At 39.6% G+C, this 20913-nt stretch overlaps 1 protein-coding gene across 1 annotated transcript; it reads left to right on the forward strand.

The window, feature by feature from the left end:
- The first annotated feature begins 1718 nt into the window (after window positions 1-1718).
- Window positions 1719-18261, forward strand: spns3 (spinster homolog 3 (Drosophila)). The gene is made up of 13 exons (XM_017412504.3): window positions 1719-1870; window positions 6937-7172; window positions 7255-7320; window positions 8650-8786; window positions 10341-10492; window positions 11402-11468; window positions 11580-11722; window positions 12319-12471; window positions 12561-12750; window positions 14080-14145; window positions 14228-14326; window positions 16075-16246; window positions 18154-18261. The coding sequence occupies exons 2-13, from the start codon at window positions 6947-6949 to the stop codon at window positions 18222-18224; spliced, it is 1542 nt and encodes a 513-aa protein (XP_017267993.1). The 5' UTR covers window positions 1719-1870; window positions 6937-6946; the 3' UTR covers window positions 18225-18261.
- The last annotated feature ends 2652 nt before the right edge of the window (window positions 18262-20913 follow it).

The following is a 20913-nucleotide window of genomic DNA, read 5'->3' on the forward strand; positions in this document are numbered from 1 at the left end:
GGATTTTGGAAGGAAATGCTGTGTGAGAAGAATCACATTCAGACCTAAAGGCCTAGCATTCATTTAAGGAATGCATATCACCTGATACCTTTCATACCACTGTCATCCAGAACATGACAAAAAATAATTAAAAAACAAAACAACTGTGCTTCTATTCTGCAGTTGTAGACATTTTGCTCCCCACCCAAGGGAGCTTTCTCATTTTAAAACTGGAGTGTGGAGTTCCAAGCTTTAAGGTGCACAAGATGCTTCGTTGTGCAGCTAGATTGACTTGCAGATTAATCTCACTCCCCTCCCACTGGAGGGTCGTTAGGGTCTTTGCTTGCCTGACTCACAAGGGAGTTGCTTTGGTCATATCCATGAAGATGTCAATTGGAGGGAAAATGACTGGGTATCAGGCTCGATGCTCCATTGTAAGTTTTAGAAAGCTGAAATCTGAGAGCTCTTCCACTGTTTAAAGTTGTTTTTTATTGTTTGACATAGATGGCTTCATTTACTTCCCTCGTAAACCACAGATGTTTGATGGGGGGATGAATGGAGCCATTTACATCAAACAACAACAAAAAACAACTTTAGACAGAGGTGGTCTCAGACGTCCCAGATGTTTTCAGATGTTATACAAGGCTGTTAAATTAAACAGGAACGTTTTTGTTGCAATTCGGTTGATTGGGTGCACTACAACAGCGACAGTTTTTTCTGACACCAAAGCTTTTTAAAACCCAGATCTCAGAGTGGTTTATGGAAATGCTTATCATCTGTGTGAATTCACACATGCACACTACAGACGGCTGTAATCAATTTTTTTGTTTGCACATGTAGATGAACAAAAATAAAACAGGCAGATAACAGAGTGCTGTTTGTGCTGCTCTCCCTTTTCAACATGTAGCAGTAACCTGATTATGATTGTGAAAAACTCTATGCTACTACCACACCACATTTTAGCTCAATATCTGTAAAATTGACTGAGTTATAGTTATACGCTTGGCTGTGGTGGCCATCTTGAATAAGGTTGGCTCCAAAGGTTCATGAATTGTATAGGAACATCCAGTAATTAATTCTTGAAAGTTTCAATAAAATCCATCAGGTGGTCCATCTGCTTCGTTTTCCTAAAGCGACAGCAGTGTCAGTGTGAATGGTGGGAGATGAACATTAGATTTTTGCTTTATTTCGGGAGTATAGAGGTCTAAAATGAAACTGAACAGTCAGGAATATAAACGCAGGAGAACAAAACACGCAAATAGAAATAAGCCATGAGAAGAACATGAGAAGGTATTCGTGTTCACAGTCTCATTTAATATGCGCAGAAAGACACTGAAAAGCAAAGCAGTTCTCTCTGAATTAGATCCAAATGTGCTTTTTATTTCTCAGTTTTGAAAAAGAGATACAAAAGATAGGCCATTCCTCCTTTTGGTTTCATCTTCCATAAGCCGTATCATAAGAGGCATACCGGTGATTAAAATCAAAACCACTTCAGTTCCAGCTGAGCAGCTGAAACCCTCATGCATTAATAATATCTGTTAGGGCTTTCTGCTGCCTGGAGCAGCTAAAAGAACTAAGAATGAAAAGAGGCTGACGGCCTTGAACGTGACTGAACCGTTACCTCTGCCTGCTAATTACAACAGAGTAAATACCAAACCAAAAGAGACAACAGCAGCAGCGTCGGGCTGAATGTGGCAACGTATGACCAACCCTAAGTGGGCTGGTCTCCTCTCTAACATAATCTCTGAGGAGTCGAGTCAGAAGTGTGGTCGCTGTCAGCTTCCTCAAACCTGGGACGCACACGGAGGACTGCGCTGTTCTCCACCACACAAAGATGAAATGAGCAGAGAGGATTAAAACGAATCGGTTACAAGGCCTCCGCAGAAACTAGGTGAGTGGTTAGGTTTTCCTAAATGAGCCTGAAGTGCCTCAGAGTTCATACCTGTGCAGCACAGTAATTAGATCAGCAGCAGTGATGGTTGGGTCAATAGAAACAGGGAGGACTTTGGGTCCTGGGGCTGACTTTTAATCAGTAAACTGCTGCAGGGTTGTTGTCTAGAGAACAGATTTCATGGACAATAGACTGCCTGTTATCACTTCATGGACTCTGTAGCCTTGTAGGGCTTTTCTGTAAGCAGAATGTTAAAAACCAGGATGTTTAAAATTCATGCCTCATCCCTTTATATGGTACAACTTACACCCTGTGTGATGCATACGCATTCCAGCAATCACCATATACCATATTGTGGTCTGGAAAAGCTGTGAAATGTCCTCCTAAACAAAGTTTGCTACACATCTTTACTTCTCCTTTCTCATTGATTTTGACACTTATTCACATACTTGTGTAATTGTGTCACTGTTTCAAAAGGCCAATTGCGTTGGCTGATTTCCTTAAACCGAGCTAACTCATGGAGGAGCTCAGCAGCAGAGCTTGAACAATATCTTAACCATGTGAAACGCAGCGTAAACGCTGAGCGCTGAATGACTTTGCTGCAGTTTGCTGAAGAAACTAAAACTGAAGTGTTAGAGTTAAAACATTCAGAACAAAAGGGAAAATTGGTGACTCAAACGCTACAATTAGCAAGACAGTAGCTAAAAGCTAAACCTAGCAAATGGTAGCTAAAAGCTCAAATTAGCAAAGCAGTAGATAGAAGGCAAAATTAGCAAAGCGGTAGCTAAAAGCTAAAACAACAACCAAGTTAAGCAGTAGCTAAAAGCTAAAATAAGCTAAGCAGTAGACAGAAGCTAAAAACAGCCACTGGAAGGTCACTTTCTGTGAACTCCTGGTGAAGTAGTGTTAGTGAAACCTGTATAAATGGTGAGGGTTGTGTCAAACAGAGCTTCTTCTTTTTCTGTCGGTTGTTCCCTTTTCAGGGGTCACCACAGCGAGTCATCCTCCTCCATCGAACTCTGTCTTCTGCATCCTCTGTCCTCACTCCAACTATGTCCATGTCCTCTCTGAATGCATCCATATATCTCCTCTTTGTCTTTTTCCTGGCAGCTGCATCTCTGACATCCTTCTACCAATATGTCCACTGTCCCTCCTCTGCACATGTCCAAACCATCAGTCTGGCCTCTAACTTTATCTCCCAGTCCTTCAACCTGTGCTGTACCTCTGATGGCCTCATTCCTAATCCTGTCCATCCTTGTTCCTCCCAAGGAGAACCTCAACATCTTCAGCTCTGCCACTTCCAGTTCTGTCCCCTGTCTTTTTGTCAGTCCCACTGTCTCCAAACCGTCCAACACAGCTGCTCTCACCACTGTCTGTAAACCTTTCCTTTGACCTTTAGTCACAGATCACTCCTGTAACTTTTCTCCATCCACTCCATCCTGCCTGGACTCTCTTTACCTCTTTACCACACTCTCTGTTTTCCTGGACAGTGGACCCTGAGTCCTTGAAGTCCTGCAGCTTTGTGACCTCTGCTCCTTGTAGCCTCACTGTTCCACCTGTCCCCTTCATTCACACACATGGACTCTGTCTTGCCACTGTTGACTTTCATCCCTCGTCTTTCAAGTGCGTACCTCCACCTCTCAAAGTTCTCCTCCACCTGTTCCTTGTTCTTGCCTCAGATCACAATGTTGTCTGCAAACATCATAACTATGGGAATTCCTGTCTGACCTCATCTGTTTGTCTGTCCATCACCATAGCAAACAAGAAGCAGCTCAGAGCCGATCATTGATGCAGTCCCATCTCCACATTGTAGCTATATGTCTCTCCTACAGCACACCTTACCACTGTCCTGCTATCCTCACACATGTCCTGCACCAGTCTAACATACTTCTCTGCCACTCCGGAGTTCCTCATACATGTCATGTTACATGACTGCCTTATAGTTTCAGTCGGGGCCTGGTTTAACAATGACCGCCTGTGCTGCTGCTAACCAGCAGGGTGCTGGTGGAAACTAAACTTGGAGGCAGATGGTGACACATGACAGGGAAGCAGCTGAAGGACAAAGGAGTAGATGGCTAAAACTATCCAATCAGCAGCTTAAAGCTAAGACCGGCAAAAAAGCAGCTAACATTTTAAACTGGAAAAATTATAACGGAAAGCTAAAAGATGAGTCAAGTATGCTGAAGTAGATTTCAAAACAGTTTTTTTAAGGGATTTAATGTATTTCTGTGTGAAAATGCAAATAAAGTTTAATTTAAAAAGTATAAAAGCTACAAATACCATAGGTCATAGCTGTGATCTCCTGAATGAGCTGAATGTTTTGATAGCTGAACGGCTGAAAGCTTGCTGAAGTAGTCAGTCCGAAAAGTGGAAGAAACTATAAATATAAAAACAATAGTGATATTCTATGATGTTCTCACTGTGTGTTATCAGCAGATAAAAGAGCAGGCACTTCTAGTGAGACATTAACTTAAGTTTAGCATATTCCTTCATCTATTGGTTTTTTAATCTCTCTTATTTCTTTTTGTTCATGGTTGTGTAATTATGGGAATGTGTTAAAGCAAAGAACAGAAACAAACATCCAAAAGCAAACAAACAAACACACCCCAGAAAGATAAATCCATATAAATACTATCTGTTTTTAGAGAACATTCAAGGGTTTGTTGGCTCAGAAAAGCTGACATATCTTTACATTTATCCTCAAGTGATTTTCTTGTCATTTATTTCAGCTGTAAGTGCTCTCATTAATGTTTATGTGATCTTCTGGGACCATCTGTTTCAATTTTAGATGCTAGTAAGAGGTTTTTTTTTTTTTTTTTTGATAAAACACTTAAAAAACTAGAACGAATCTGAAGCAGTTCTGATGGGCGTTAATGCAGCTGCTGCCTAAAACTCCAACATCCATCAGTTTTCTTCAATAAAGCTCTGGGACTTCCTTTTGTTATAATCTAAGCTGATAAAATGCTGACGTTTTGATGTATAAACTGTATAAGGAGTGTAAAGAGAACCAAGATAAAAAGAAATGTTAAAAACTGCTGTTGGTGGCTCATTAGGGTCACCGAGGTAACCACAGGGGGTCTCTCACTCCCTGACAGCACTCTTAGGACAATATCTCACTGGGCTGTGACTGGTGAAGACGAGTCGGTGTCTTAAACCTGTGAGAAAACAGGCAAATCTTCAGTTGCAATTTCTTTAAATTTCAGTGAGCTTTTGCGACCAGAAAGCCGATTGTTGAAAACCATGACCTATTTTAGTGTGCAAAGCTTGCAAAGCTTGTTTTCTAGTGCACATATTCCATTATTTCACCTTCACCCACTTCCTACTCTCGTAAAGCCACTTTATTTATGGTTTAGTCCTTCATTTTCAGAAATGAAAAACGGCAGGTATGGACTAGTCTTTTAATAATCATTCATAATGTTTCCAGCGTGACTGCAGGTGTTTTCTGCCATAGGAGAGTTCCTGCGCAGGTGTCAAAATAAAACTCTGCTCTGGAATAATGAAAACTACACCCTCAATTTGTGAAAAAGTTGTAACGTTGTGTCAAATGTAAATAAAAACAAAACAAGACAATCTGCGAATCTCATAAACCCTTATTTTATTCACAATGGAACATAGTAAATGTAGCAAATTGTACACTTATTTTTTAAAAAAAAAGCTAATGTAGAATTTTATGGTAGCAACACATCCTAAGAAAGTTGGGCATGGTCCATGTTTCCCTCTTTGAAGCCTCTCCTCTTCTTTTAACAACAATCTGTAAACATCTAGGAACTTCAGATGTGTAAGCTGCTCACTAATGCACCCCCATACCATCAGAGAAGCAGGCTTTTGAACTGTGCGCTGATAACAGGCTGGATGCTCCCTCTTCTCTTTAGTATGGAGGACATGGAGTCTGTGCTTTCCAAAAACAATTTAAAATTTGATTTGTAGAACCAAGGAAGAGCTTTGGGCCAGAGAAGACGGCAGCGCTCCTGGACAGTGTTCATATATGGCTTCTTCTATGCCTGATAGAGCTTTAAGCAGCATCTGTAGATGGCTCAGTGAACTGTGTTTACAGACAATGATTTGTTGAAGTGTTCCTGAGCTCATGCAGTGATGTCCAGAACAGAATCCGACCTGTTTTTAATGCAAATTCAAAATTACTTTATTTTCTTCTAAATATGGCAATTTCTTTGTTTGAACATTTGATGTTTACTTTGTTCCGCTGTGAATAAAATAAGGATTTATGAGATTTGCAAATCATTGAACCCTCCCATGGCCTTCGTGTCAAATGGACCCGAAGTTACAATGGCTTCTCTTCAGTTCTCTTCTCTTCAGTTATGAGGGCTTCAAGAGGATTAACAAAAAGGTCCCGACTTTGTCAGAATTAGGAGAGGAGAGTTTGAGATGCTTGTCAAAATAGTCAACAATGCTGACTATTTTGAGAGGAAATCTTTTGCACAAGTTTGTTGAACATGTTCAACATTCAAGCAGCAAGGCTGCGAGCCTCTGCACATCAATCCAGGAAGCTGCGAATTTTTCTTTTGTGAAGTCACCAAGTAGTAACCAATAACCACAGAAAAGAGAGATATTACTTTTAATAGGACAGGCAGACAGAAATGTAGAGTAAGAATGACTTCTCAAACAGTCACAGTGAAAGGACTACAAGTCAAACTGAAAAAAACAAACCCTGAACTGTGAGTGGTAGAAGAGTCTGCTCATCACACGTCAGTTTTTATGTGTCTACAGCGTCTTATAGGAAATAAGACAAGTTAAAAACATGTTAGATTTGAAGAGGAAAGTCAGGGTTCAAATACGATGAAAGTCAATGAGAGTTTGGATGTGAGAGAAAATGATAAGTCCTGTAGCAGTGAGAGACACACCGAGTGGCAGATGACAGACATGTCTTTGTCTTGATGTATAAACTGTATAAGAAGTGCAAAGACTGTGGGACTAAGACGAATTGTTTTTGCAAAGTTTTAGAAAGTTTAGATGGCTCAAAAGTTAGACCGGGCGACATCACACTAAGTTAAACATTCCGTTGTACAATCTTGAGATAAAATGATAAAATCTTGTTGTTTTTTTTTTAGGTGACGAAAGATGGAGCAAAAGGGAAATGAGAGCTCCCTTCAGGACCCCCCCGAGCCTCAGTGCGGCCTGAGCTCCAGCCCGGGGCTTCGTTACGGCTCCCTTGTGAACAGCGTTTCATCGCTCGCACCAAACGCAGCGGAGAGAGCGGCCGTATCCCCCAGACGTGCTTATGTAGCCATCACCGTGCTCTGCTACATCAACCTGCTCAACTACATGGAGCGGTACACAATAGCAGGTGGGACGATCTGTTCTTGTGTTGTTTACGGACCTCCCGTTTGTTTCTGCCTGCTGTAAGTTTGATCTTTTTTTTCACGCAGGTGTTCTTTCTGACATTCAGATATTCTTTCATATAAGTGACAGTACAGCTGGACTTCTGCAAACAGGTAAGAGGACGTGTCTCTAGGAAAGTCATTCACATACTGGGGTCCCTGTTTTACCCAATAGACATGTGCTGCAAGTTAGTTTTCTTGTGGCAAATGCATATAATTATACACACACAAAAAAGTGTGGGGCACTTCCAGTTTTCAGAATGTACAATTTCATGCTTCTGCTATGACTGGCTGACTTTTATTCCTTTTTTTTTTTTTTTTTAAGAGGGTTATTGTGCCCAAAGGCGAAAGCGGAGGGACAATATTTTTGCCTGTGTCTGTTAGCAAAATTTCTCATGAACCAGCAAATGGATTTTAATGAAACGTTCAGAAAGTAATCATTGGTCGTACGTCTACAACTGATTAACTTTTGAAGTCAACCTTATACAAGATGGCTGCCAGAGCAAAGCAATTTTACCAAACACAAAAATGGCTGTAACTCAGTCAGTCTTACAGATACTGGGCTAAAATTTGGTGTGGTGGTAGCTGAGAGAGATCCATAAAGTTATACTCTGAGCATTAGCTGCGAGATCTGTTTTTAAAAGTCTGCATGGACTATTAAGGTCAACACTGTCTGATTGTTATTGAAATATCTCATCAAACACTGGATGGATTTTAATAAAATTGCCAGAAAGTCATCAATGGATGTTGATATGCAACTATTTAAACTTTAGAGTCAACCCAATTCAAGATGGCTGCCACAGCCAACTGACCTTAGAAAATACAAAAATGGCTGCAAGTCAGCCGATTTTTTGGATATTGAGCTGAAATTTGGTGTGGTAGTAACTGAGCACCATCCCCAACACATACTCTGAGTGCAACATCTATGCTTTAAACTTTGGCGTTAACTGTTGGAGTCAACCCTGTTTGTCTGTTAGCAAAATATCTTATGAACCACTGGATAGATTTAAATGAAATTTGTAGAGAGTAATTATTGACTTTGCAATTGATTAACTTTTGAAGTCAACTCAATTAAAGATGGCCTCCATAATTAATCGACCTTAGCCTACACAGAAATGGCTACACTTCAGTGAATTTTACAAACACTGAGCTCAAATTTGACGTGGTAGCAGCTGACAGTTATTCACAACAAATATCCCAAACACTAACAGATCACATGAGATCACACATGATTTTGTTAATGTCACATGAGATTGTTCATAATGTTATTTTTGAGGTTTGACCAAAATAGATACAACTCCTTCATCTCAGTCTAAAACTCTGGCACGAACGGTGTTGGACAATAAACATTACTTCAAGAAATGCCATGCCTTTAATTCTTAACAGATTTTTTTTTTCATTGTTGTTGAACAGTATGTTCATCTTGTTTCCACACATTTCCAGTTTTCATCTGCAGTTTCTTACTCCTGGCTCCTCTCTTCGGTTACCTCGGGGATCGCTACAATCGCAAATACATCATGCTCGGGGGCCTGAGCGTGTGGCTTCTGACTGCGGCTGGCAGCTCTTTCGTCACAGAGTCGGTAAGTGAGAAAGGAATGTGCTCGAAATGACTTCACAGTTTAAGATACAAGAAGTTTGAATAAGGTCAGAGGGTGGCTTCCTGTTTGGTCTAATTTGTTTTACCACTTCTGATGTTCAGTTTCATTCTTACATTTTTTTNGGGGGTTGCGTTGAATTGAAACTCCCCCCACATTTAAATGTGTATAAGATGTGAGCATTTGATTGTTGGGGCTACAAAGCTACAGTGGTAAAAATGCACAAATGAGCAGAATTTGTTCATCAGCCCCAAACAAATTTCAACAAAAGTTTGTGTTTTTGGGGACTGCACGCGTCGATCATTTTCAGTAATGGCGTGAAAAGTAAGTTCCCCTTTAAATGCAGATAACGCCTTTTAACTTCCTTTAGGCAGCGCAAACACAGAAGCCAAAGATGAAGCTCTTTAGCATTAAATAAAGATGCCAATGCAAAAGCGTTGAAGCACCCCTATTACTATTTATCATTCTTCTGTTTTTGTCGCCATTTTCAATACTCCTCAGACAGCTGATTTAGAACTGTGTGCCATGACTTTTGCCAGTAGGAGATAGTGTAGACGAAATTCACAAAAACCTGAAAAGTTTTCACACACAGTGAGACTCTCAAAATGAGAGTGAAAACCCAGCCGTCTTTGGAGGTTTTTTTAGCGCAGGCCTATTTCACACGAGAAACATCATTTGAAGTTTAAATGAGTCACAGAAAGTTAGAGTTCACATGACTGAACTAGCATTTTGATATCTTAGATATCCTAGTTTTTCCACACAACTGCAGTTTTTGCAAACAAACTTCTCGAACTCCTTAGAACTGTATGCTTCGAATATGATTTCCACATCATAAATGGAGGCATTTTTATCCTTTTTTCATCTAGTGTGTCTCTCTGTACTATAGGACTCATGGCTTTCTGTCAAATCCCCTCAGAGGGCAGAGTGCACACATCCAAACTCTCATTAACTTCCGTTGTATGTGCGCTCAAAATTTTCTCTTCAAAACTGAAAGTACAGGGTGTTTTTTTTACTTGTCATACCTCCTACATAAAACACTGTAGACAAATAACAACTGAATAACTAATTACAGCTTAGCAAGTTAGAAAAATGAATATCTAAAAACACAGCAGCAACAAAATAACTATATGAATCAACAAAAGTGGACACTTTCAAAATAATGACCGGAGGTGTGTTTTTAGTTTTTCATTCATTTATATGAACTTCAATTTGTGCAGCAGCCAGCCTACAGGGGGCGCTTGTCCCGTTTTGGCTTCAACTTCAGCATTACATCCCTGTGTATAATTATTGCTATATAGCGATGCTTTAAACTAAATTTCAGCGGGCAGAAGCCACCCTGAAGATTTCTTGTAAGCTACTTTTATAAGCTCACTTCTGCTTGTCTTCACTTGCCGCCGTAGAAACTGAAAAATAGTGTGTTTAAATTGATACTTGCTGCTACGTCTGAACGGTAAGAAGTGGTTGTGCGAGAGGAAGTTTGGTGTATTTGAGACTAAAGAATGTTGAAATTCTTCTCTGCCTCTGACTCAATGTGTTTAGCACTTCTGGCTTCTGGTTTTGTTACGAGCTCTTGTGGGCGTAGGAGAGGCCAGCTACTCCACCATTGCCCCCACCATCATCGGAGATCTCTTCACCGGGGGTCGGCGAAGCGTCATGATCTGCATCTTCTACATCTTTATACCCGTTGGAAGGTTGGAAACAAACGCAGTCCGCATTTTGTTTTGCCTGCCTTTTTCATCCCCATCATTTTTGTGGTGTAATCTGAACAATATAGTACTGTAAAGTAGATGTCATTTATTAATCTAAATAATGTGTCATAAGAAAAAAGTATGTAAAAAAAATGACCCAAATAATGTGTTCGAACACAATAGGCAAGAGAGGACATCTAGGGCTTTATCAAACAAATAGAAGTGAAGATGATGCCATGGCGGAAAACTCCATAAAATTATAAAAGTTAGAAAGATTTGTGTTTTCTGCAAAAATGTGGTGTAAATGCTGAGAACTGATTAACTTTGATGAAGAATTTGAAACTGAGTCGTAAAAGTTAAAATAAGCAGAACAAAAAACCTTTTAGCAAAGCACTAGCTAAAAGCTGAAATTAGCAACACTTTATCTACAAGCTAAAGTAAAGTACACTGCTCTCAGTTTCACATTAGGCACGTATTTACATGGACTTTATGATTATTTAAAGAGCGCTAATAGCATCAGTTAGCTGTAGGACTGGGCCACTTTCTGCAGGAATCTCATATTTCTGCTGAAATAACCATGTAATGACAAACTGATAATAGTGCAAAGGTTTAAACCGCTATGAAGCTGTTTTAAGACGACATCAGGCCGCTTCAGTTTTGGCCCCGCTCTGACTAGCCGTTAGCTCGTCGGTGCAGTCAGAATTAAACTCTTTCCCCAAACTGAGGTTGTTCAACACGGTGAGATGTTATTAGTTCATTACATTTTTCAAACGTATCCCTTTGTTCCCAATGAAAACCGTTTAATATGTAAAAACTGGACCAGTCTTTGGAAAATATTACCCCGGACAAACGAAAACACGGATGTTTCTCAGCATGTTTCTGCATTGTGGTCCCAACGTTTTGTGCTTTCAGCGGTCTCGGATACATAACAGGAGCAGGGAGTGCGGCTCTCACGGGGGACTGGCACTGGGCTCTCAGGGTAACGTCACATTCATTATCACCTGCGCAAAAGCACAGACATATGAAGCAACGTGTTTTATATGAAGGTAAAGTGACGTCTATGTGTATTTTTTTTTCACTGCGTTATCAGATCACTCCTATCATGGGTGTGGTGGGACTCATTCTGATGGCGTTCCTGTGTCCTAACCCACCTAGAGGTGCTGCAGAAACCCACGGAGGCGGAGTGACAGGACAGAGCTCTTACAAGGAGGATGTAAAGTATCTGCTGAAAACGTAGGATGTGAAAACAAACACTGGATTTGTGCTGCAGCCTATAAAACAAATAATGAATCACAGCAAACACAACAGCTAAAAACCATAGATTAACAAAAAAAAACAATTTTTGTTAAGGATTTTCTAAGTTTGGTTATTTAGTAAGTGACTTGTCACAGTTTTAATGAAAGGCATATCTTTCCTTGATGGAATGCACATCGCCCACTGCCTTTCATATTATAGTTTTAGCCTAAGATCTTCTTATAGTGAGAAATAATGAAGTTGTAGCCGCTTTGAAAATAACATTTTATGAGATATTATGCTCAAAATATATGTTGGGAATGAGTCTCAGCTACCACCACACCAATTCTTATGTCAATATCTGTAAAACTGACTGAATTAGAGCCATTTTTGTGATATTAATGATGTTACTGTTTCTAGATATGAAGTAAACCTTAAAGTTTTCGTGCTGTAAACTTTTCCAAAATAGTTTTTGTTTATGATATTTCTGCTCCAGTTTAATGCCTTATGATTTATAAGTGATGTAGTGGTTTTCTTTGGTCTCTTAAAGAGACAAATGATGCTCTGATGTTCTTATTTGCGTCTTCTGATTGTAGTAAGAGTTACGTTTGGTCATCACTGGGAGTAACTGCTCTGGCCTTCCTCACCGGAGCCTTGGCCTTCTGGTTGCCCACCTTCCTGGCCCGAGCTCACGTCACTCAGGGACTCCGACCTTCGTGCAGCGGGAACAACTGCAACTCCACAGATAGGTGCAGTTTGACCTTTGCCCCGCATTTGTCTTACTTTTTACAATCCCAGTAGATCAGCAATCACGTTGCACGCTTCGATGCCCCTGCAGTTTTATCTTCGGTGCCGTGACGGTGGCGACAGGTGTTCTGGGAGGGGCTCTGGGCACCACCATATCCAGGCGCCTTGTGGGCAGGTTTCCATATGCGGACCCTCTCATCTGCGCAGTGGGCATGCTGGGATCAGTCCCCTGCCTGTTCATCATCATTTTTGTGGCATCCTCAAGCATTCCAGCCACTTATGTAAGGCACAAACCTCTGTTTTCTTTCCACTGTGAGCAAATGTTGTTGTTTTTTTGTCATTTTTTGGTTATGTGGAGCAGTGGTTCCCAAACTTTTCAGGTTCTGACCCACAAAAAAACAGCATCAGAGACTTGCAATCCCAAGAAAAATGGCTAATAAGCCCAAAAATAAGGATGCAATGAGTGCACAAACAGCCTAAACAAGTATTAACGTTTTTTTTTTTACTAAATTATGACTGCTGTGGTAAAAAAATGTAACATTTATATTTTTTATTTCATTTCTGGAAATTATTTTACAATCACAGTGCTGTTATGAATTTTGGGAACCACCAACTGTGGAGGGTACAGATGGTGTTAAATTAAATCCAAAATGAAAAAAGGAGAAAACTTTTGGTTAAACAAAATCAAGTATTTTCAGCCCATTCAGTAATCATGTAAAAAAATACTACCAGAGATAAAAAATAATAATAATTTCGATTCTCACATTTAATTTGACTTCTGTTTTTCTGCAAACAGTACATTTTTAACTTATTCTTTGTGTTCATTTTATCCAGTCAGAGTATGTGTTGTGAATGACTCCCACCTACTGTCACACCAAACTGCAGCTAAATGTCTGTAAAATTTACTGAATTATTGTTGTTTTTGTGTTTTTAAGGTCAGTTGACTGAGGCAGCCATCTTAATTTGTGTTAACTCCAAACCTAATTAGTTGTAGATACATCCGTTGATTATTTCCAGAAAACTTCATTTAAATCTGTCCTGTGGTTCTTGAGATATTTTACCAACAAAACAGACAGAATTGACTCCAAATAGGTAACGGCAATTTTAAAAAAAAACTCTTGTGCAAACTATTAATGCTCAGAATATGTGTTGAGGATCAATGTCAGCTACCACCACACCAAAAATCAGCTCAATATCTATAGAATTGTCTGAGTTGTAGTCATTTTGGGGTTGGCTAATGTCGCTTAGCTGTGGCGGTCATCTTGAATTGGGATAACTTCAAAACTTGAATCGGTTTTAGATGCACATACGATGATTATTTTCTGAAAGTTTTATTGAAATCTGTTGAGGGAATCACGAGATATTTTGCTAACAGACAGACAAACACAGGCAAAACCATTACCCCCCTCCTTTGCCTTTCTGCGTCTTGCAGTCAACCTACTTATTGGTATCTGACATGCAAGAGCTGAAAGCTTATTGAGTAACCAGAAGATGATGAGACAAAACATATCGTGGGTTCATGCTGTGTCCAGTCACTGTGTTTTACTAACTTAACCTTTTCCATGTCATCCCACACCATGTATTGTTTCTGTCTAAATGTCTTGTTTTAGGTGTTCATTTTCCTGGGGGAGTTGTTGCTCTCGTTGAACTGGGCCGTCCTGGCTGACATACTGCTGGTGAGTCTGAATGGGGCCTTTTTATAACGACAACACTATGAATCAGTCTGCTGAAAGCTTCTGTTGGTCTTTTTTATTTCAGTACGTTGTTGTACCAACAAGAAGGGCAACAGCTGAGGCTCTGCAGATCACAGTCGGCCATCTCCTTGGAGACGCCGGGAGTCCTTACCTGTTAGGAGTGGTGAGGAAAAGCTCCACTTTTTTTTTTTTTTTTTTTTAGCTGTTTTTCAGCCCTGTGAGCTTTAGAAAATCCACAGTTGTTTTACAACCCCAATTCTTATAAAGTGGAGACGTTGTGTAAAATGTAAATATAAATAGAATGAAGTGATTCGCCATTCTCCTGAACCCATATTTTATTCACTATAGAACACAGTAAACATATGAGAATGTTTAAACTGAAAAATTGTACCATTTTAATGAATAAATACGTAACTTTGAATTCTTTGACAGCAACACATCTATAAAAAGTTGTCTCAGGTCCATGTTTCCCTCTGTGAAGCTTCTCCTCTTCTTCTAACATCAGTCTGTAAACATCCAGGAACTGAGGAGAGCAGCTGCTGGAGGTTTTGGAGGGAATGTTGTCCCATTCTTGTCTGATGGAGGATTCTAGCTGTTCAACAGTCCTGGGTCTTTACTTTAGTTTTAGATTCATGATGCACCAAATGTTTTCAGTTGTTGAGAGGTCTGGACAGCAGGCAGGTCAGTTCTACCCTGAAGTCGTGCTGCTAGAATGGATGCAGTTTGTGGTTTAACATTATTTTGCTGAAATATGCAAGACCTTCCCTGAAAAAAGGTGTTGTCTGGATGGGAGCAGATGTTCTAAAACTTGTATATACAGTATTTTCCTGCACTGATGGTACCTTTCCAGATGTGTAAGCTGCCCATGCCATAGGCATTAATGTACCCCTAAACCATTAGAGAGACTTTTGAACTGTGCATTGATAACAGGCTGGATGCTCCCTCTCCTCATTAATACAGAGAACATGGTGTTTGTGGTTTCCAAAAAAAAAATATAATTTTGATTTGTCTGACCACAGAATGGTTTTTCTCTTTGCCTCGGACCATTTTAAATGCACTTTGGTCCAGAGAAGAAGGCATTTATGGATGGTGTTAGCTAATACCTTCTGGAACTTCTATGATAGAGCTTTAACCATCATCTGTAGATGTCTCAGTGAACTGTGTTTACAGACAATGATCTGTAGATGTATTTCCTGAGTCCATGCAGTGATGTCCAGAACAGAATCAGACCTGTTTTCAATGCAGCGGCCCCTGAGGGCCTGAATATCATTCTTTTAACCAAAAAATGGTCACTTGATAGGTTTACTGTCCCATTGTATATAAAATATTGGTTTATGAGATCTGCAAATCATTGCATTTTGGTGTAATTTACATTTTACACAACAGCATATAATGCTGTTGTTACATCTGCTCGGTAGATCTCTGATGCACAGTGGGTGGCACAGTGGCATAGTGGTTAGAGCTGTTGCCTCCCAGCAAGAAGGTTGCAGGATCACTTCCCGGCCTGGGGCCTTTCTGGGTGGAGTTTGCATGTTCTCCCTGTGCACATGTGGGTTTACTCCGGGTACTCCGGTTTCCTCCCACAGACCAAAAACATGCATGTTAGGTTAATTGATGACTCTAAAATTGTCCCTAGGTGTGAATGGTTGTTTGTCTATATGTGGCCCTGCGATGGACTTGCGACCTGTCCAGGGTGTCCCCCGCCTCTCGCACAGTGACAGGGGTTAGGCTGGGGTTAGGCACCAGCTACCCGCGACCCGGAATGGAGAAGCGGTTAAAGAAAATGGATGGATGGATGGATGGAGATCTGCAAATCATTGCATTTTGGTGTAATTTACATTTTACACAACAGCACGACTTGTTTGAAATTGGCATGGTATCTATAATGCTGTTGTTACATCTGCTCGGTAGATCTCTGATGCAATACGAGCATCCAAACCTGAAACCCACGACTGGAGCTTCCACAGTCTGAAGTACAGCCTGATCCTCTGCCCGTTTGTCGGGGTCCTGGGCGGGGTGTTTTTCCTCGTTACTACCCTCTACATCACTGAAGACAGGAAGGCAGTCCAGCGACTGGTTGAAGGTACTGACATGAAAACCTCTTTCTTTTTGTGTGAAGGGCCCAGTAGAGTCAAGAGTCCTTGCTGTTCTTAATGTCTGCATCACACACATGCTGCAGAGCCTCTTCTGCCCTGAACAACAGTCCTTTATTTAAGAGACTCACTGCAAGATCGCACAAATTCCCCTTAACTGCTCACATACTCTCAAAACACAGTGTCAGTCTGGTTTTCTGCAGGAAATGTTCCAGGTTGATGAAAACAATGTTGTCTTTCTTGCCTGGATCTGAACTAACCTCTTTTTCTTTTTAGGGGGCGTGGCTTAATCGATGAATAATGCAATTGCATCCGCGGAATAACTGAGATGATATTGCTTTTGCAGATTTTGAGCCACCGTTTACTATCACCCACTGCCGAAAGACAAAAGGCGGGAAATTGTTTTCAGCAATGCTTGTGTGGGATTTTGTTTGTCTTTCAAACAATCTCATGAATCCCCGGATTCAGGTTTTTATTAAAGTTCTCAAAAAGTAAACATCAGATGTCCGTCTACAACTGATTAACTTTTGAAGTCAGTCCAATTCAAGACGGCTGCCACAGCTAATCAACCTTAGCAAACACAAAATTTAGTCAGTTTTACTGATGTTGAGCTAATATTTTGTGTATTAGTAATTGAGGCTCATCCACAACACACTTTGAATGTGAACAGAATGTGCTGGATCTTATTATATTGTGTAAGATTGATCTAAATGATTATACCTCTGTCTTTTCTCAGTACAAGATGATTATAGTTTCAAACTCTGGTTTGAAAGGCGATGTGCAATTTTCCTTCTTTCTACAAACGGCCTTAGAAACCAGCCTTTTTGTATTCTTTAAGTTGTTTAAAGGAACATTTCCTCAGACTTTCTAAAATTGTGCCCTTTTTTTTCTTCTCGCCAGCTCTGTTTTCCTGACTATTTTCAGAGTGGCTAGATAAAAATTTAGCATATTTCTTTTTGTCACATTTTTGCTCTTCTCCCGTTCTCCTCAAAAGCATTTGAGGACATTAAAGGACAGAGGACGTAGCACCTGGAAAAGCCAGGTTTTTCTGCTAAAAGCTCATTTGTAACCAACATATTGGTGTTAAATAACAGTGTTGTCCCTGTAAAACTATTACCTTTCTATTTTTGGAAAGTCTAACTTTAGAAATAGGAAGAGTGCATAAAAATACACCCTGAATTTGTCTCTTTGCTAAGTTATCTGTTATGTGTTTTGATATAACAGTTCATCCATTGAGTTTTGGAGCTTCTTTTATGCCTGAGAGGCAGAATAAAGTAACTCAGCAAACAAAAAACTGAAAATAGTCAGGTGCAGCAATAACTAAAAGTTAAATGCCTAGCGTTTCTTGAAGGAATGCATATCGCCCACCGCCATTCAGTTAAGATCATCTAACGATGAGATGGGGTGAGTTAAAGCCATTTTTGTAAATAACAATAATGTCATGCAACATCGTAAATCTCACAATCTCACAATTGAATTATAGCCAATCTTGTGTTTGCTATTGTGGCGGCCATCTTGAATTGGTGTGACTCAAAAATGTAATGTGTTATAGATGTATGTCTACTGATTAGATAAATAGTTGAAACAAGTCCAAGGCTTCTTGAGATATTTTGTCAACACAACAGACATACACACCTGCACACACACACACTCACAAACAGACAGGCAAAAACATCATCACCCTATTGCCTTCAGCGGCGGGTGATAATACAACTGAAAGAGCTTGATAAATTACACGAAAGTCTGGCTTTTTAGACTCAAAGTGCAAAATGAAAAGTGATGACTTGACTTTTACATGCACTTCTGTGATCTTATTTGTGTGTGTGTGTGTGTATGTGTGAGAGAGAGAGAGTTATTGTATCATAACTTGTTTGAATCCTGTCTTGTGTATCTCCAGAGGATCTGCAGCCCCAGCAGAGTCCCCCACCCGACGCCTCCATGGAACTGAGCAACAAGACAATTGAGTAAAGTTGGTGTTATCTTAAAATAAACACTGGAATAAAGAGCTGGTTTGTGATTCTTTTTATTTTCTTTTTTTCACCCAAACCTTGTTTAAAGATCCATACAAGTCCTGTTCATTTTGACAGTGTCATATGTTGTTCCTTCAGTTTTATTTCATCCAAAAGGACAAATCTTCCTCCCAGGTTCTTCTCCAGTGCGTGCAGGACATTACACCAGCACTTTGGAAATGTAAAATAACGCCTCCATTATTGCTTATTTTATTTTATTTTATTTTATTTTATAACTCTGTTCATCCTGTTGAAATGATCGCAGTCTTACCTCCCATCTCAGTGGCACTGTGCAGAGTACTTGAAAAGTTAGTTGTTGTTTTTTTTTTTTCTGTAAATTATGTCTTTTATGTTTTGATAAATTTACCAAATAAATATTTTGTTAAATCTTGAAGAGCTTGAGTGTTTTTTGTCCTAAGGTTTTATATATCAAATAGTAATAAAACACATCCAGTGCTAATTTTGTTGACATCGTTGCAGTTCTTTTTGTCAATTCTCCTTTCTGTCTGAACAAAAATAAGATATCTGAATAAAAACTAACGCACAAAATCTAAAACTTTGACAAAAATTATCAACATTTTCCTTGACAAATAAGAACAAGACAAAAACATTTGACAGAGATGAGAAACAGTAGATGTAACTAAAACAAAGCCAAAATATGCAAAGAATTAAATCCATCCTCTCTGCTTCCAGAGGAATTGAGAGATGAAGCAGCCGACAGGAGCTGCTAATCTAATGTACCGATTAAGTGAACATCAGTAAATGTTAGCAGCTCTATGAAAACAAGAGTTTGAAGCATTCAGGTGACTTAACGGCTGCAGTGCCTGAACTTTCTCTGAGGAAGTTCAGCATCAAAAACGTTCACATCTGTCAAACTCAGTTACACAAGGGGGTAAAAATTCAAAACTTGGTCTTAGTCAAGAACCAATCTCCATCAATATTTATTGAAAACATATAAAATGAACTTTGGTTTTAGATGTAATATGTCAAAATATTCGTATAGAATAACCTTTTTTCAATGACAAATTGTATAAAACTTAGACCAGACATACTTTTATGAACAAAGAAATGTATATCAAACTTAAAAAGAGATATTAGCATTCATTTTTTATACCTTACTCTCTACCATCAGCTTAATGAATAAATTAATAAATGTTAGTAGCATATGGCATTTAACTTTAAAGCAAAGAGAAAATAGAGAGAAAAAATTTCATAAATTAAAGCAGACTTGCTGTAACTCTGAAGCACATTAACTCAAATCAGACACCCAACATCTTCTCTTGGCTTCAAGGTTATCAACAAGAGTTTGATCGGCCCTGTGAGATTTCCTTTGTAGTCTTTTCCATGTAAAAGTATGTTCTGGGGCAGTTACCTTAGACGGGTTAAAATGTCCATGTTCAGTTCTGAATCTGTGCGTTCATTACCTCCACCAAAGAGGTTATGTTTTCTGTTGTCTGCTTGTCTGTCTGTATGTGTACAAGATTACTCAAAAGGTTAGGAATGAATTTTCATGAAAATCTCAGCAAACATCAAGCGTGGTACAAGAAACAAAAGAGTTCAAGGTCAAAGGTCACAGATCAGCATGTGCTCTAGCTATACAACCATGTAATGGAGGAAAAGATGGGCACCTCTTAGGTCAAGGGTGATCCTGATTGATTTCAAGATTCATGAGGTCAAAAGTCAAGGTCACAGGTGACTCCTTTGTTAAAACCTTGTCTCTGCTTCTACATGTGTCCGTTTTCTTACCTCCACGATGGAAGTTCTGTTTCCGTTTGTGTACGTTGGTTTGTTTGTCTGTCAGTTAGCAAAGATCAGGTAAAATCTGATGAACAGACTAGGATTACATTTCCCAGGAAATGTTGGGGTTGTCACAAAAAATGATGGATTAAATGTTTGCGCAGATCCAGATTATGATCTGGGTCGCACTAGTTTTTGATCCCGCTGTGGCCTTGGAGGAGGTTTCCCTCTCTGAGTGCTTCTAGTTTTATTTTTATTTTTTTCAATATCCATGTGGTCAGTATGTGCTCCAGTTCTTGTATTTCTGTGTCAAAATCATCTGTTTCACAGGCTCATTTAAGCAGAGCGACCAACTCAGCTGCTGCCTCCTAATGAGACCTGCAGGCTGGAGCACATGTGCACAAAACAATCTTCAAAATGAAGGAGTTTTTATTCTCTGCCTTTACTTTTGATAGAAGGTGTAAATTTAGATTGTGGTTCAGCAGATTATGCTTTAAAATCTGGATTGGACCTTGTTCATGCACTGTTGAAACTTGTAGAAGCTGATAATAATAATCATCTGATAATCATCATAAAGTTGTTCAGTTTGTTCTTTTTTCTGTCCACTAGATGGCGCAGCTGCATTTCACTACAGATAAGAAGGGGTCCTGTTTCGCTTCAGCAGTGAAGCACAGTGAATGTCTCACATGTTGGTTGAAACATCTGTCAGAACTGTTTTTTTATGATCTGTATGTAAAAGATCAATCTGCTATGTTACAACAAACATCACCTTTCTTTGCCAAAGTCCAGCAGCAATTTGAGACTTTCTTCTGTAATTAGGGTCACCATGGTAACTGCACACCTGTGCCTCTCACTCCCTGAGAGCACTCTTCATAGGACAGTCGGATAGAAACACAGAATAGAAATTAGAC

Source organism: Kryptolebias marmoratus, linkage group LG13 (genome assembly GCF_001649575.2).
Source record: "Kryptolebias marmoratus isolate JLee-2015 linkage group LG13, ASM164957v2, whole genome shotgun sequence".
NCBI classification, from domain to species: Eukaryota; Metazoa; Chordata; class Actinopteri; order Cyprinodontiformes; family Rivulidae; genus Kryptolebias; species Kryptolebias marmoratus.

Excerpts from the sequence above, each read along its gene's own strand:
- spns3 (XM_017412504.3), top strand. The coding sequence starts at position 6,947 with ATGGAGCAAAAGGGAAATGAGAGCTCCCTTCAGGACCCCCCCGAGCCT. Across the intron at positions 10,493-11,401 it reads ATCTTTATACCCGTTGGAAG|CGGTCTCGGATACATAACAG; the intron begins GTTGGAAACAAA and ends TTGTGCTTTCAG. Across the intron at positions 14,327-16,074 it reads GTCCTTACCTGTTAGGAGTG|ATCTCTGATGCAATACGAGC; the intron begins GTGAGGAAAAGC and ends TCTGCTCGGTAG.